The sequence below is a fragment of the Dermacentor andersoni genome, chromosome 1 (assembly GCF_023375885.2).
Source record: "Dermacentor andersoni chromosome 1, qqDerAnde1_hic_scaffold, whole genome shotgun sequence".
Classification (NCBI taxonomy): Eukaryota; Metazoa; Arthropoda; class Arachnida; order Ixodida; family Ixodidae; genus Dermacentor; species Dermacentor andersoni.
Window position 1 is genome coordinate 106,242,642 of NC_092814.1, and position 17,896 is coordinate 106,260,537.

Sequence of the window (17,896 nt, forward strand, 5' to 3'; positions counted from 1 at the left end):
TATATTGCATGAAAGCAGCACATACCGCACATCCCACTATGTGGTTCAGAAGGGGCAGCGTAAGCGTGCCTGCATGTCTCGTCGCGAAAAAATAGCATACCGCACACGTCGCTGCGTAACGGCTTTTCTTCATTTCAGGGCGTTCTCATAGCATCTGGGAATAATTTCGCCAAACTTATGAGAGCGCGATTATCCAATCATTGCGCAAACGTAACGTCTTGTCAGAGGTTCGGAAGTAGATGAAATGTTCATAAAGACGAGCATTTTACTGCACGTTGGTGCAGGTCACGTGCTAAATTAACACACCCGATGCGTAATTAAAGTACTACCAGAGATTGGTATTATGCCCGCTGTCCCGGAGAAGTTCTCGCTCCACACGAGTGAAGTCAGGGTAATTGATTTGTGACCAACATGGCGAACAGCGCAAAGAATTGTTAGATGCGTTCTTATGTCGTTCAACACTCCTCTTTCTTTTATGATTTATTGGCGTACTCTTTTACTAGTGAATAATATCGACTATTCATCATGCAGGAGACATCATGATTTGGGACATGCAAAATACAAGTGACCAGTGGGCTTCATCCCCAAATGTGATGCATGACAATCACCGAGATTTGGTGAAATGCGTTGAGTGGATCGGAAACGCTGAAGATTCGAACTTTGTAAGTTGTCAGGAGGAAGCTACAATTGGTATCTGTTTATTTTGCAGAAGATTTTAGAAAATCCATGATCGTCAATCGAAATGTCAAATCGCGCAAGACTGATGCTGACTGATACTGATACTGCAAGAGTGACTGAAGAATGATGGGCTGATGCTCGCACAGTCGTTACATAACCCTTATGATATAGGCAACATAGCTTTCGCCCACCACCACACGTTCTTCAGTGCGCCACGTATTTGATACAGGAATAATCTCTCTTGGTTCCTAGCTGGGAGCATGTATACTGCGCAGTTATCGGCGCACATTAAATATCCTTGCCAAAGAGCAGGTAGGTTGCAGAAAGGAAAGCAGGAAAGTGGTTTTGCTCTTTCAGGCGTGCCTCGGGCTCTTGAATGATGTCAGCTAAAAAAAACGACACCTTTCATTTTTTTTTTTGTTTAGAGAACTGACTATTACACGAATACTAAAAGTCAATTCTCTGAAGCATTGTCATATCTTGTGGATTCACAAGGAAACGCACGGGGGCAGTCGTTCACACTTTAGTCAAGGACTACAGCGATCTTGCTTTTCGGAAGACAAAATTATTTGCTGTATGTCAGCTTCAGCTGCATTGGAGAGTACAAATGCATTCGAGATTGCAAACAAAATAGCAGTGACACATTGCACAAGTGCTGTTTAAATACTGGTGAGAAATTGCAGAGGAATTATTACTGGCGGTATTTCCGTTGTTCTGTCCTTTACGTGGGATTTAAGTTATTTCAATATGATAACAGATTGTTCTTTGTTCACACACGCACACGCACGCACGCACGTACAGACAGACAGACAGACAGACAGACAGACAGACAGACAGACAGACAGACAGACAGACAGACAGACAGACAGACAGACAGACAGACAGAGCAGAGCAGAGCAGAGCAGAGCCTATATCTAATCTACAGGAAACGTTTTCCGGATTGTGCTTCTTGATCAAATGCCATAGAACATTAGGCATTAGCTACTACAGCATTAATGAGAGGGTAGCTGTGGTCGTAATCAAACTCAATAAGAGGTATAGATTAAAGGTAGTAAAAGTTTACGCTCAAACACCCAGTCACGATGTTGATCAAGTAGATCCGTTTTATGAAGATGTTGAATTAGAGATGAGAAAAGGGCAAACTCAGTGTATTGTAGAAATGGGCGACTTCAATGCAAAAGGGGGGGGGAAATCAGGCTGGTGAACAAGCAATTGGCAACTACGTACGGCGTTGATTCTAGGAACGCGAGAGGAGAGATGCTGGTAGAATTCGCAGAAGGAATAACCTTCGAATAATGAACACCTTTTTCAGGAAGCGTACCAACAGAAAGTGGACCTGGAAAGGCCCTAATGGTGAAACAAGAAATGAAATTGATTTCATACTTTCTGCTGATCCCAGCATATTGCAGGATGTAGAACTGTTATAAGGTAGGGTAAAGTGCAGTGATCGTAGGCTAGTGAGGGCTAGGATTCACCTCAATTTGAAGAGAGAAAGAGTAAAATTGCTCAAGAAGAAACAGGTCAACCTAGAGGCAGTAAGGGTAAAAGCAGACAAATTCAGACTGGTACTTACAAACAAATATGCAGCCTAAGAACAGAGAGATGAAGATGACATAGAAATGATGAAAGAAACCGTAACTAGGCTGGCTTCAGAGGCAGCAATTGAAGTGGGAGGCAAGGCACCAAGGCAACCAGTAGGCAAGTTCTCCCAAGTAACTAAGGGCCTAATAAGGAAACGACAAAGTGTGAAAGTGTCCAACTCAAGAGATAAGATTGAATCCGCGGAACTGTGAAAACTGATTAACAAGGCGAAAATAAGTGATATTAAAAACTATAACGTGAGAAAGACTGAAGAAGCCTTCAAATATGGACGCAGCCTGAAATCAGTGAGAAGGAAACTTGGCATAGGACAAACCATGATGTATGCACTGAAAGATAGGCAGGGTAATATCATCAGCACTCTCGAAGATAAAGTACAAGCAGCGGAATACTATACTGACCTGTACAGTACCCAGAGGAATCAGGATACCTCAATTAGAAACAGTAGTGTACAGGAGACAGAAACTCCTCCTATAACTAGCAATGAGGTTAGAAGGGCCTTGCAAGACATGAAACGAGGAAGAGTGACAGGAGAAGTTGGAATAACAGTCGATTTAATCAAAGATGGAGCAGACATAATGCTTGGAAAACTGGCGGCTCTTTATACGACGTGTCTATCGACTGCAAGGTTTCCAGAAAACTGTAAGAATGCAAACATTATACTAATCCACAAAAAGGAGATGTTAAAGAATTGAAAAATTATAGGTCCGTTAGCTTACTCCCAGTATTATATAAAATATTTAGCAAAATAATCTCTAATAGAATAAGGGCAACACGGACTTTAGTCAATCAAGGGAACAGGCTGGCTTCAGGAAGGGATACGCTACAATGGATCACATCCACGTCATCAATCAGGTTATCGAGAAATCCGCAGTGTACAATAAGCCTCTCTATAGGGCTTTCATAGATTACGAAAAGGCATTTGATTCAGTAGGGATACCAGCAGTCATAGAGGAATTACGTAATCAAGGAGTAGAGACCGCTTACGTAAATACCTTGGAAAATAGCTACAGAGGTTCTACAGCTGCCCTAATTCTAAACAAGAAATGCAGGCAGATACATATAAAGAAAGGGATCAGACAGGGACACACTATCTCTCCAATGCTATTCACTGCGTGCTTGGAAGAAATATTCAAGCTATTAAACTGGCAAGGCTTAGGAGTAAGGATCGACGGCGAATATCTCAGCAACCTTCGGTTTTTTCAATTCAATTCAAAATCAGTTTATTCAAACGACTAATAAGTACATGTGAACCATCTGGGCCCTTAGCCTTCTCGGCTAGACTTGGGCCCATGCAGGGCCCATGCCGATGACATTGTTCTATTGAGCAACAATGCAGACGAATTACAACAAATGATTGAGGACCTTAACATAGAGAATGTGAGAGTGTGGTTGAAGATTATTATGCAGAAGACAAAGATAATGATGAATAGCCGGGCAAGAGAACAAGAGTTCAAGATTGCCAGTCAGCCTCTAGAGTCTGTGAAGGAGTATGTTTACCTAGGCCAATTAATCACAGGGAACCCTGATCATGAGAAGGAAATCCATAGAAGAATAAGAATGCGTTGGATTGCATACGGCAGACATTGTCAGCTCCTGACTGGAAGCTTGCCATTATCATTGAAAAGGAAGGTGTACAACCAGTGAAATTTACGAGTGCAGACATATGGGGCAGAGACTTGGAGACTGACGAAGAAGCTTGAGAACAAGTTAAGGACCGCGCAAAGAGCGATAGAACGAAGATTGCTAGGTATAACGTTAAGAGACAGAGAGAGAACGGTTTGGATCAGAGCAAGCGGGTATAACCCGTATTCTAATTGACATTAATAGAAAAAATTGGAGCTAGGGAGGTCATGTAATACGCCAGTTAGATAACCGTTCAACCATTAGGGTTACAGGATGGGTACCAAGAGAAGGGAAACGCAGTCGAGGATGGCAGAAGACAAGGTGGAGCGATGAAATTAGGAAATTCGCGGGCAGTAGGTGGAATTGGTTGGCGCAGGACAGGGGTAATTGGAGATCACAGGGAGAGGCCTTCGTCCTGCAGTGGACATAAAACAGGCTCATAATGATGATTATGATGATGATGATGACTGCAGAAAAGCAAGCGGCTTGAAATTGTTTGTGTCGGGTGTCCATTCTTTGCTATAAGTATACACGTAAAAAGAATGATTGCTTAACGCTGCGATGCGCTCATCCAACGACGAATTGTGACAATTATTTCTTGTGGCTCCTTTCAAGCTGCTAAGCTGTGGTTTAGACGGCATGGTTATTCAATGGAGACATGATACTCGAAAGAGCAACCTTGAAGTCGTCAACTACTTCTTACTGCTAGCCGAAAACGTACGACTCAATAAGCAGGTTCCAAGCGGAGGAAGCGGAACACATGTCGGAGGTAAGTCATGGGTTTCTTCATTTACCAAGTGTTTTGAGCTTACAATGTGCCCAACCGGATGTCGTTGTCGCAAAACAAGAATCGACAGCGCAGACGTACTCATATACATTTCCTGTTACCATGGCTACCGCGTAATGAAAAGCGCTGAAAGCTGATTATCCGAAAATGTCACTGAACACAAGTTGCCATGTCTTATTACCTCTGTCTATGTTTCTCTCAGAAACTTATCATCATCAATCTGTATTATACTTGTTATTTATATCTTCCGTGAAGGGGACGTGTAGGCTTACTGCAATGCCTTGGACGAACACTTATTTCTCGTATTCTGTGGGAAACATGCTGTTTAATTTGTGTGCTCAGCAGCGTGTGTTGCTTGGCATTGCAGGCTCTGTATGCGTACAGACCACATAGTTGTATGTATTACAAAGAACTGGGAGGTGATCATCACCGGTTTTATATGCGAACTAAGGCGGTTTTGTAGTGGCGACTTCATTATCCTAGTCAGCTGCGACCACTTTCGTGTTGCTCATTTTCCCGAACGTTTTGCTATTATTTGCTAACTGGAGCGGCTCCCTCGTGTGTTCTTAGTAACATTTCACTTACGAATATGAAATTCTTTGTAATTTTCGGCTACTGTTTGGCTCGAGAGTCTGGTTCGTAATGCTCATAGTCACGACGTCCGCCTACTTCGAAGGAAAAGGGGAAAAAAATAGCCTTCCGAGTTTTCGGAAATAACGCCACTCTCCTGTATTATTTTACCAGACAGAAAAAGTACCGCTCTGAACGTATACGTTGCCATTAAGAATGCCTTAGCAGAGACCAGAGACCGTATATGCTTTTAGCGGTACTTACGCGTTCAGCTGGTCACAAGAAGAGCGCCACATTAAGTAAGCTGCGCAGCATGAGGCACTTGTGAAGTCAGTGAAGTGCTGCAAATAGATTCCGGGGGAAGCAATAGCAGCTTCCGCGTGCTCGTGCGCATCGCCTTGCTCCTTTCTCTGTGTCGAGATCAGACAGGAGAGAATGAGAATTAATTCTCTCCTATTCATCATCACACACTGCCTCTTTCCTCCATCAACCAATCCTTACTAAGCTACGGACGAAACATTCCTTAAAACCTTTCTGTCAAGTGTACACCGTCGCTTCCCCTTCACAAACCTTTGAAGAGGGCTCGCTTGTGTTTGTTACGATTTGAGCAGAGGAAAGTGCATGACGAAAAAGGGGACGGTGGCAAAAGTAACGGAACAGCGGACACTATAGATCGCTCTCTCTCTCTCTCTCTCTTACTTATTTCCTGAATGACACATCCATCAATCTAGTCTTCGTCTATCGTCTGTATCGTCTGTCCGAAGTAAACCATAGTACAGCTGCGCGTAAGGAATATTCATCGTTTGGAAAAGACAAAAGGAAGAACAGAAAATACGGTATAATCTAACCTCAATGTATCAGAGAGATATGTTCCGATAAACAGGACTTCCGTTTACGAAGAAAGATGTGCGGGGGTGCAGCACTTTATGCTATACACCCTCTTAACATTGTTGTCAGAAATTGTTGAGTATTAGGAAGTGAATGTAGGCAGCTAGTTAGGAAGAAAAACAGTACGACAAGGGGCTTAGCACTTATTATGGAACCGGTACAGTCGCCGACCGATAATTTGGCCTCAGCCGGGACCACCTACAAGTCCATGTAAACGCAAACCCAAGATAACGGATTCGCCAAAAGTTAAGTGATTTACTTAAATATTCTCCAAATGGCAATAAAAAGAATCGGACAAGAAAAAAATCTCAGTGCCCTTACACTCTGTGAAGAAGGATGACCAGCGGAGCTGTGTATGTGGGCCCCTTAATGGCAAACTGCACCTCTGCCGCGGGTCGTCCCGGCATTACACTCTCGTCGGGATCGGCCCACGCCAACAACGACACGAAAATTTCCTTGGACGGTAAAGGTATACAGCTTCGCTGTAGAAAAAAAAAAGAAAGAAAAGGTTGCCAAACGTGTTGCTGCACTCACATATGCTTCAATGCGACCTGGTAATTATGTACATTGACCATCGTGGTGCTATCGATGTCGACACAGATAGACCAAGCTATATACGGTTTATGAATGCACCAAGTCTGCATCCTCTAACTAGAACGGAGGTCGGCCGCGCTCCGATAGCCGTATAAGTGTTTTCTTTCTTTCTTTTTTTTTTTTTTGGCAACAGTCACTTTGCGTTCCTTTCCTCGCTTCATTGCCGCCTTCGTTGGTGCAAACACCGAGGATGGAAGCGTCGCTATTAGAAAGATGTGAAAAGAAAACAGATCCTGTTTCTCGAAAAAAAATTATAGCTTGATTCTGTAGTTCCGCTGATAGGGAGTTCCAAACATTCTGGTGCTGTCTTACGAAAGTTGTTTTTTTACTTTGTTCGAATACAAAAGCAACCATGAGAGACTGTTAGTCCGCTTAACTGGCAACTATGTTTAAGCAATTTCTGTTTATCGAGATTATGCTGTAGTGAAATACTATTGAAAATATAGTGCATAGAAAGAAGAATGAAAAACGAGAGGAGAAAAAAAGAAAGCCTTGAAAACGTGATGTGAAAAAAAAGAGGAAAAAAGAAAACCGATAAGAGAGAGCTTACTGCACAGTTTATCAAGGGAGAAACCCTACCGGATCACTGACACATTTGGAACCCCGGCAAAAATTAAACCACTAACAGTGAAATACATGGCACCGAAATTTGATGAAGCATGCTCAGAGGCCCATGTGTTTTCATGTCCTACTAAGTAAACACGAGTGTGGCAGCACATGACCGCTGGCTCCCTTTCGTGACGGACAAAAAAAATGGACCGAAGTTGGAAAATGGGGCTAGAAATTAGGACACAAACGCAAACTAGGGTGGCCTTTCCCTCCAAGCTTTCTTCTACAATTGTTTGCAGTCAGTACTCAGTTTTTTTTAGTCCACTCTCCGTTATTTTCTTTATTTTCTTGTCATTTCTGTTTCATCCTGTTGGCATCCATTTCTCTCTTCCCACATCTCGATTTTCTTTATTCATTGATAGCTCATGGTGGAGCACGTGCCAGCATTTCTTTGTTTTTTTCTTTTACGCTGCCAAATCATTGACAGACTGCCTTAAAGAACAGACTTGAGCGATCAAGATTTCTAGTGACATGGCACCAACTATCCGCTCACTGCGTCATGCAGCTTTAACTCGGGTGCTCCTATCTAAATACACGTAAAAGGAGAATTCGTTTTTCTCGACAACCACTGCACCAAATTTGGCGAGGTTTGTTGTATTTAGAAGAAAAACATACATTCTAGTGACTGTTGGTTTCGAATTTTTTATTTAGGCCGTGAATTCTTTATTAGAAATTGGCAAAAATCAAACATTTTCAGAAAATGAAACTATCAGGTTTGCAACTATGTAACTCAGCAATGAAAAATGTCATAACAACTTTGTGAATTGCAACTAATAGTGCATCTAAAGCGGAAAAAACTTTGACTTTCATGTTACACGTGAAAGTCAACGAGAAGAAAGGGGGTTAACCGAGGGGCCCGATTTTTATTAGTCATATCATAAGAAGCCAACAAACACTGACATCAAGGACAACATAGGGGAAATTACTTGTGCTTAATAATTGAAATAAAGAAATCATAAATTAATGGAAATTAAAGTGGATGAAAAAACAACTTGCCGCAGATGGAAACCGAACCCACAACCTTCGCATCTCGCGTCCTTGGTGTCAGTGTTTGTTGGCTTCTTATGATATGACTTGAAAGTCAAGAAATTTAGTAATATTGAAATACAGATTTTTCAGAACCCTTGTGTACAACGTAACAAATCCACGTAAGATATAAAATCAGATATAGGATTTCTCCGCTTTCAATGGTCTAATGGATGCCGTTTACAGAACCGTGATATCTGGTATTGATGCAGAGCTATTAATTTGTAAAGTTTGTGTTTCTGTCTTTGTAAAACTCTCGAATTTCTGAAAATCTATTTTACAAAATTCATGCCCTAAATCGAAATTCCTCTTCCAGCAGTCACTAGAATTTAACATTCTCTCTCAAATCTAGCAAATTTCATTAAAATCGGTCCAGGGGTTATCTCCGAAAAGCGTTTTTGCGTTTTACATGTATTTGAATTGGCCGCGTCGGAGTTGGGCCTGAGCTAAAGCTTCCTCTTAAGCTTATAAAGATACAGTGTTAGTTAAGTAACAGATCACAACGTAGTTGATTTTGTACTTTTTAAATTACATAATTATACCGTGGGTCTTTCTCCACCCGTGCCAAGCCGTGAGAATTGCGGCCGGTATACTGCGTCGCGTGCTCGCCGCCAAGCAGAGCGCAAAGGCGAGCGAGGCCAACTATCAGGAGGCTGGCGCCTGCCGGGCACTGAGCTTCAACAGCGCGCCGTGGGGCGGACGCATAGACGACTAATCCGACAGAGCTGCGGGTAGCGGTACAGTGGATTAAGAAAAACAAGCCACGTAAACTGCCTTCTGCCGCGAGACTGCCTTTAGCACCGCCGCCCGTCTGTTTCCGTCAACGTCATGTTGGGAAACTCGCGTCCGCGGAGAAAACAAGTTGGACAGGGCCTCCAGCATGCGCGCTGCGCGACCCAAGTCGGTGCTCGGAAGCGAGCAATAGAGGCCTCCTTGCATAGAATTCTTTGCCGAACGTTTCAGACGGGCGAGACGACGGCAGCTACTACTTTGCATCTCGCGAAGAGCCCTCGCTTATTCTCTCTCGTTCCTCTTTCAGTGACGTCACTTGCCAAGAACCATTTCGACGACGCCGTCTTCGTGATGGGAACTGAAGGAGGCGGAGTCCTCCAAGGGTCGCTCAGTCTTTCGCGGCCGATAGCATGTAAGACTTTTCGCATACAGCTTGTATACCATTCCCTCGCGAGGCCTCCGGGCGCAGCAGTGTTCAGCGCTGTGGTCTCTGAGAGACCTATTTTGTTGTTGTATGCGGCCGGCGCAAGCTCATTTCGCATGAGCCACATCTGCCTCCAGCGCTCAGTGTTTGCGAATGCGATGTGAAAATAACGATAAAACGTACTTATAGGATATGTGTTGTATATAATGGCTTTCTTTCGCTTTTCCTTTTTTTCCTTCAGTCCTTCCTTTTTCCTCTAGTTTTCTTCTTACATTCTTTTTATTTTAATTTTTTTTAACGAGGAGACATGCTGTGGCTAACCATCCTGCAGCCTTCTTGCAAATTGTAACAAATATGGAAGGAAATTAATGCCGCTACGAGCCTGGGTCGCAAACATGAAAGAAAAGTGCCGAGGAAGCGGTTCGACTGTGCAGCTAAAGGGAGTGATTTTCCTGGTTAAGACTACACCGTGCAGAGACTGACGTTTTCTAAAATACGCTGCCTTGTGTCACCTGTCTGGTGATGCACCACCTATGGTGGTGACGTGGTGCAAATGGTTAAGGTTTCTAAAACTAGTGCCTAGATTTTCAATGTGATTCGCATCCAGGAGCGATATAAAGCGCTGGTGCCTTGTGACAGTAAGCAGCGAAGGTACCAGCCAGTGATCATTCTTATGAATGACGGAGGCTGCACAAGAAATGATACATGTGTATGGGGGTATATGGTATACAGCATATATAAGCCAATACTGAACAAACAAATGCTGGCCAATGACATCAAAATGGCGCATTTCTGCTACGCCGGCTTGGCAGATGTATGGCACACAGCACGCTATGACGGCTTATGTCCAAAGAATTTGCTACGTCGTCAACCCAATAGAGGGGCGCGCCTTGTAGACCACATCAGACAAGCCAGCTGATCTCTGCGTAGGCAGAATGAAGTCTTCGGAAAATAAAGGTTGATATTTCTGACCCGGGAAGCAGTCTGATTATAAATCTGTTAATTATATTTCGACAGAATGAGTCGTTCGGAAAACAACAAGGGTAAAAGTGCTTTATGTATAAAAATGTTAATACAGTGTCTGAATACCATTGCTGAATGTACGCACTGTTTTTGGTAAACACATTGTTTGACCTTAATTTGCTTCGAGTTCTTTTTTTTTACCTCGTCCTGCCAATGCCTCAAACAGTTTAATTAGCACAGATGGTATCAGCGGCTCCAGGTCTAACGGCAGTCGCGGGTTCGGGCAAATTTTTCAAACTACTAAGTTTGGTTGTGGAGCATCCCTATATCTCTTATAAGTTTCCGTTTGTAACATTTTGCAACAGGCAGCTGGATTAATTTTTAAAAATTTGATTTCATTAGGAGCTTGATGTGGGTGAGTTGGTACAACATACTTGAAGAAAAAACTGCGCTACAAAGGCGCGCACTAAAAGAAGAACATGCCATACATATCTTTGCTGAATGTATGCGCCTGTCCGTCGCACATGTATTTCTTTTAGTCCGCGTCATTGTATAGCGCTGTGTTTTCTTCTTTTCATTAGGCATACGCTCAACTTGGTCTTCGTCAGCGACGAAAACCGGCCTAAAATTAGGCGCGATACGTGCGTCGTCGCTTTGCTTGTCATAAAAGTACATTACAATACCGAGCAAGCATCCTTGTTTGAACAAGCGCCGACCCCATTGGAGTCATTTGCGTCATTTCTTTTTATGCAGCAAGTGCACCACATAGTTTTATCAGCTTTCAAAACGCCTAAATGGTATAGTGCCCACTGTCTTATCTCAAGCGAATAAAATGCGCGCTTTCCAGGTGAGAAAACATCACCGGCATATCTCACCTGCGACGTTCAAACTGCATCACCTGTGTAACTCTATTTTCTTTTCTCACTCTCTATATCTCTCTCTTTTGTTATTGCACATCGGCACGCTGTGCAAACGGCGGCCTTTTTTTTATAAACCAAGCGGCCGTTAAGTTGCATTCAGATTTTAGTCCACCAGCCGCCCACGCCATCAATCCATATATTGCTGAATCGCCATATAATGGCACAGCCGCCCATCTAAATTTTTCTTGCGTTAATCCAAAAGTTTCTGGTGGGCTCTGCATTGACACTCTGCTATTGATGACGTGTGTCCAGGATTCAGTTCAGGACATTCCTGTTTATATTAAGATTTGCAAGTTTCATTTTAAGACGAGTGTGAGCAACCTTCTTGTCGAACGCTTTTGCGAAGTCGATGAAGACGGCGTCGATTGTTGCTAGGTGACGAACAGCGTCATGAAGGTCGGCTACGATTTCGAACAATTGTGACTCTCAGGAACGACCACGCAAGAACCCTAGTTGGTTTTGAAAAGAAGTTGTGCTGATCCAGGTACGTCATTATTGCCGATGATATTATGTGTTCCAGCATTTTGCACGGTATGCTCGTTAATGAGATAGGCCTATAATTTGAAAGGACATTGTGCGCATTCGGCGAAGTGCAAAGGTTGAAACAAGTTTCTCGCGTCGCCTTTCCTCTCTGCCACGCTCCTATCATTATAGATACGTTCTGAACCACCCACCGACGCGGTGTGCCAGACAGCAGCAGAAGCAGCAACAGCAGCAGCAGTGGGAAAGTCGAAGGAAGAGGCAAAGAAACTTCGCTTTAAAATCCCAGCAGTTCTAGCAGCTCCATATTCCAGAACTCCAGGCTCTTAGCTTGGACACAAAATACGTTGTATTGATTCTGTTTCCCGAGAAGCAATGACCGAAAATTGTGAAGTGAATACTTTGCATTCCTTTTGTGTTACAGACATTCTGCAAGGTATGCGCGAACAACTGGTTGTCTTGATGCCTCGTTACAGCCTTAGTCGTGGGCCACGGATCGCTAGAGCGCACCTACAGCTGTCCAGTCGTGGCACGATTCCCTCCCCACCGTGGTCACACACTCGACGTCCACTCGTCTCCCTTCGAGAGGAATGTGTTTGCGTCAGGCGGCATGGACAGAGAAGTCAAAGTGTTCAGCTTGCTGCAGGTAATCCTACACGGTGTCAAGCTAGAAGAGTGCCTGTCGAGGGTTTCTGTAACGGATACATTCTTCGGGCTGTCCGTATTGCGCGACTATTTCTTGCGAGCGCGTGCCCAAAACCTCTCAAAAGCGAATTATGCTGAAAGCTGTAACGTTCGTTTCTCTTGCGAACCTCGCTGCAAGGTCTCAGCTTACTGCAATAACTAAAATAAATAAAAAGAAACATATGGAATGAACAGTTGCCCACTGCCACCCAGTAATTTTGACTCAAGTGTCACCGACAATCATTCTATAGCTTTATTGACGTAAAAGTACCTACATTACGCGGTCCGTTCAACGTTCGACGCTCGCTGCGAACCAGTGCGAAGTGCCATATACTGTCGCGTACCAAAATGAAGCAACTGAAAACAGTTGGTACATGCTCTAATCGCAGCTGGAGCCCGTGCTGACCATTCCACTTCCAGAGGCGGCCATTAGGGTCCGTTGGTCTCCTTCGCAGCCGACTCTGCTAGCGGCGCTTCAGGGCGACGGCCGCCTTGACTTCTACGACCTGCGTCGCACCACAGCTCCCGTGGCGGAGTTTCCACTGAACACGGAACGTGGCGCTGGCACTAGCCTCGAGTACTGCGCGCGCAGGTAACGCGATAAATTGCTACTCTACAAATGTTTCGCTCTCTCAAACGCCGACGCAGCTTCCCTTCTGACAGGCGCATGGCCGGAGCCGCCTGCCCGCGGTTTAGGTCTGACCGTGACGTGCTTTGAGATGCAAAAGTGGCTGAGTTAGAAAACATGGAAAGAATAGTGAAACAAGACAGAGGTGGTGGAGTTTGTCTTTATTGCCTCCCAAGCGCTTTCGGTGCCTCGCGCGGGATACTCCAGAACACATTCGGCATAAAATCTCGCTATAGCCGTGTGTATAAGAGCTTTTCTTGCGTCGCGCTTTAAAGAGCCGACTTTTTTCTGGACCTGACAGCGACGCTTTCGGCTAGTTCTTCCACATGCGGACGAGTGCTTACTCTGGGCAAATGTGAACTTAGCATATTTTTTTTTCGCTGTAATGGCCCTCACGATTGTATAGAGTATATCGGACAGACAGCCTTTGTAAAATGCCGTTACAGCGAAAATTCGTTGTTACACGGCAAAGCCTCGACTGCAGTGCATCCATCTCAAAACATTTTGCAGTAGCTCCTATCAGCATGATCAGTACAGAATGGTACTTTTAATTTCAATAGAAACGCTAGTATCAGGCCACACTGATTATTTTACCCGCCGTGGTTGCTCAGTGGCTATGGTGTTGGGCTGCTCAGCACGAGGTCGCGGGATCGAATCCCGGCCACGGCAGCCGCATTTCGATGGGGGCGAAAACACCCGTGTGCTTAGATTTAGGTGCACGTTAAAGAACCCCAGGTGGTCGAAATTTCCGGAGTCTTCCACTACGGCGTGCCTCATAATCAGAAAGTCGTTTTGGCACGTAAAAGCCCATAATTTAATTTTTAATTTAACTTTCAACGGCATTGTGTTATAGTGCTTTTTTCATGACATTTATGCATATGTAATTATTCAATCATGCTACTCATACAAAAACCTGTAATTTTTTTTATGTTAACAATTTGTTGAAACTGCTGTACTTTTGTTTTATTACGTTTACTTGTAAAGGAGGTCCCATTGCAGTCTTTGACTTCGGGACCTCCTTCTGAATATTAACAACTTGTAATCTTTCTAATGATCTCAATAAAAACCGATTCTGATTCTGATTCTGATTAGGCCACACAGCAATATATACAGTAAACGATTGAAAAAATAGCAACTAGAGCACAACAAAGACAATTCTGACACCGAGTTACGGACGGGCTTGAAAACAGGCTGCGCTAATTTACCTGTACAGGGTGCACAAAGTTAAACTATCAGCAACTTTAATAAACAACGCTATGCTACCCACGCAAGTGCTGCTTGCACCGGTGGTTTATACGCTTTGGCGGGCACAATTTTCGAGAACGTATACAGTCAGCAAGTATATAATTATCAAAATTTTGTTAATTAACCTTACCCGACGCGGTGGCTTAGCGGCTATGGTGCTACGCTGCTAAGCGCAAGATCGCGGGATGAAATTTCGATGGGGGCGAGATGGAGACCCGCTCGTGTTCCGTGCATTGGAGGCAAATTAAAGATCCCCTGGTGCTCGAAATTAATCATGAGTCCCCCACTACGGCGTGGCTCATAATCGAATTGTGGTTTTGGCACGTAAAACCCCAGAATTCATTCATTCAATTAACGTTATAAATTTTGCGCTTACTGCATATCTTTATATTATAAACTTGAAGGCAACCGTATTGGAAGGCAATCCCCATTTGATTTGACACCTCTAAGAGTTTTTTCTGTTACATGATACTCATCATTCGGCTTTATAAGCTGGAGTCTCGATACGAAGACGAACGTCGCACGTGGTGCAGAGGATTGCTGGGTGAAGGGGAAAAAATCAGTCTTGTTTTCGCCAGCCGGGAGCAGGATCGCAGCTGTCAGGTCCGCCAGGCTATACGGGCGTGCTATACGGAATCAGCGTATTCGTGTAAAAATCCAATGGTAGATCCAGAGCGCTTTGCAAGCTGTGCCACAGAGCACCGTCTTACGGTGGAGACGATTTGCTTCAAATCTGCATTTGGAACGCTCGCGCTACAGCCTGAGCAAGCAGGTATGCATAAGCGCATACGGAAGTGTACTGACAGCGCTTTTTTCAAATGAGAACGGTTTCGGCTACGCGGCCAACCTGGCCATCAGCTGGCCTTAGCTGGTGCACCCCATCAGTGCTTTGCCGCAGCCTTGTGGCATAACGAATTGCGCGCGGAACTTCAAGGTGTCGGTGCACACAAAGTAATTTGCATCAGAAAATTCGTAAACTACGACTTACACACAAGCTGTAGACATGATAGCTTCAGATTGTAATTCAAATACAGCCGAGGAGGTTGCAGTATAGCGCTCGCTTGTACGGGGGTACAAAAGCGGGAGTCGCATTGTGCGATAGCAAATTAGCTGTCCGAAATTTTAGCAAAGGGAGAATCTCGGAATACGCCCTCCAAATTCTACTCAAACATCATCCTAGGAGAGACATAACTTTTATTTTGGTTCCGGCCCATGAAGAAGTCCCGGGTAATGAAGCCGCTCACGAGCTCGCCCGAGTACTCTACCACCGGACAGCTCTAGAGCAGCCAGTTCCAAGGATCAAAGATAACATCATCACGCACAGGGAAATCGTAAATAACTACAAAGCCAAAAGAAGAATCTTTCCGCCTCCGCATCGGTCTCTCTCTCTCCGGAAGACACTTGCATTTTCCGGCGCCTCTAGAGAAACAATTATACATCACCATCTTGGATTTACTTAACTCAAACGAGGGACTATAACGACGGCCTCTGCACAATTTGTAAGGAGAAAGGTACGCTAGACCATGTAATATACGAGAAAAACGGCATTCTCACGTGACGGTATCGCCTGAGGACGTCATAACGTCAAATGTGACGTCACGCAATGACATCTTCGTCAAGGGATGATGTCATCTGATGAAGTCATGTGATGCTTCTTGGAGAAGCAGCACACTGTGCACTTCCCGCTTCAGTTCACTGTCTCCGGGATCGGCCCGCATTTTTGTGTAAACACCGCGCACGCGGACACGAGAAATCTAGACCAACTAGAGGCTAACAGCTTCGCTGTAAAGGTTGGCCCATATGATCTCTAACGTTGATCAGTTAATTAGTTATTTTTGCAGGCATTCATTCCAAATGTAAGCCGCTATGTCCGCTTGAATGTTGATGATTTGTTTTCCCTGAATACCTCGACGGCACTGTTCGTTATTCGTTGTAATAAATTTGCTGTCAGTATTGCGCTCATCTTGTGTTGTACGAGCATGAGCCAGGGCTTAAGGTATCGATGTGGCGTTGCAGGGAAGTTGTGTGGCGTACTGGCCTAGACAGATGGAGTGAAGGCGAAGTACGAATGAATGAATTCTGGGGTTTTACGTGCCAAAACCACGATTTGATTTTGAGGCACGCCGTAGTGGGGGGCTCCGGATTATATTTGACCAGCGGGGGGATTTTTACCGTGCCCTCAATGCACGGAATACGGGCGTTTTTGCCCTTCGCTCCCATCGAAACGCGGCCTCCGCGGCCGGGATTTGATTCCGTGACCTCGTGCGTACCAGAGCAACACCATAGCCGCTAAGCCACCGCGGCGGGTGAAGGTGAAGTATCATGGCGAACAATGTGGGCATGGTAGGGAATGCCATAAAATGTAGTTAATAAAAGTTACTTTTTTTTTCTCAAGCGAAAAATGCTATTCAAATTGACGTATAACGCCAGGCCTAATTAACAAAAGCTTTCGTTTGTAAGAAATCTTACTGACCGAACATCATCGCCGATGTCCTTATCATAAGTTATTTATTTATTTATTTATTTATTTATTTATTCATTTATTTATTTATTTATTTATTTGGTACTGTCAACCCCGTTCTTGGGGTCATTACAGGGAGGGTGATGTGTCAAAATTCATGATGCATGATATTCATACATAAAGCATTATATTCTATGTAACATACAAATTCACTGACGCTATTGGTAATCAACAACAGAAAACCAAGGAATAAAGAGGAGTGATTGTGCAAAGAAAAGGAAACAAATAAATGCTCGTACCAAAATTTAGTATACATCATCACAGAAAAAAGTATCTAACGCATTTGCAAGATCGGTAGACCTTTCATTGCTCACAACTGCATTAGACACACTGTTCCACATTTCAATTGTGTCCCCTAAAAAGGAGAAATGAAAAGCATCCGCGCGTGTTAAATAAGGTTGTATAGCTCTGTTGTTGTTTAGACGATCGCATCTTCTTCCTAGATGTTGCAGATATAGATCCCTCTTGATTTTTCTTCGCCCAATCATGATTCTAAAACGAAACTTTAGCCGATGTTTACGTCTGCGTTCCTCCAGACACTCTAGCTCACACGATTTTAACAAGGCCGTAACGGAGTCCGTGCGTCGGTAGTCCACACAATACAAGCGTACTCCAAGGCTGGTCGTACAAACGCTTTGTGGGCTCCTAATTGCACCTCCCATGTAGCGCATTTCAGCTTTTTCTTTAGAAAGTATAGTTTTTGGTTTGCCTTGGAACACACATTATCAATGTGTGAGTGCCATTGCAATGTGTGCATAATGCTTACTCCTATAAGTATTTGAAACAAGCTGCACTGCTTAAAGGATGGTTTCTGATGTGGTAAGTGAAGGAAAGTTCGCGCCTACCTGAGCGAATATGCGTAAATGTTGTTTTGCTATCGTTTATTTCCATGTCCCAGGCGTCTGCTCAGATGTTATAATCG

General features: G+C 44.0%; 1 protein-coding gene across 1 annotated transcript in view; it reads left to right on the forward strand.

The window, feature by feature from the left end:
- The window catches only part of LOC126545560 (cytoplasmic dynein 2 intermediate chain 2-like), a 28,659-nt gene that overhangs the window by 7,300 nt on the left and 3,463 nt on the right, over positions 1-17,896 (forward strand). Inside the window, exons 2-6 of the mRNA XM_050193480.2 lie at positions 532-662; positions 4,519-4,672; positions 9,417-9,521; positions 12,373-12,542; positions 12,970-13,172. Coding sequence (XP_050049437.2) covers positions 532-662; positions 4,519-4,672; positions 9,417-9,521; positions 12,373-12,542; positions 12,970-13,172 — 763 coding nt within the window. The remainder of the gene's footprint in view (positions 1-531; positions 663-4,518; positions 4,673-9,416; positions 9,522-12,372; positions 12,543-12,969; positions 13,173-17,896) is intronic.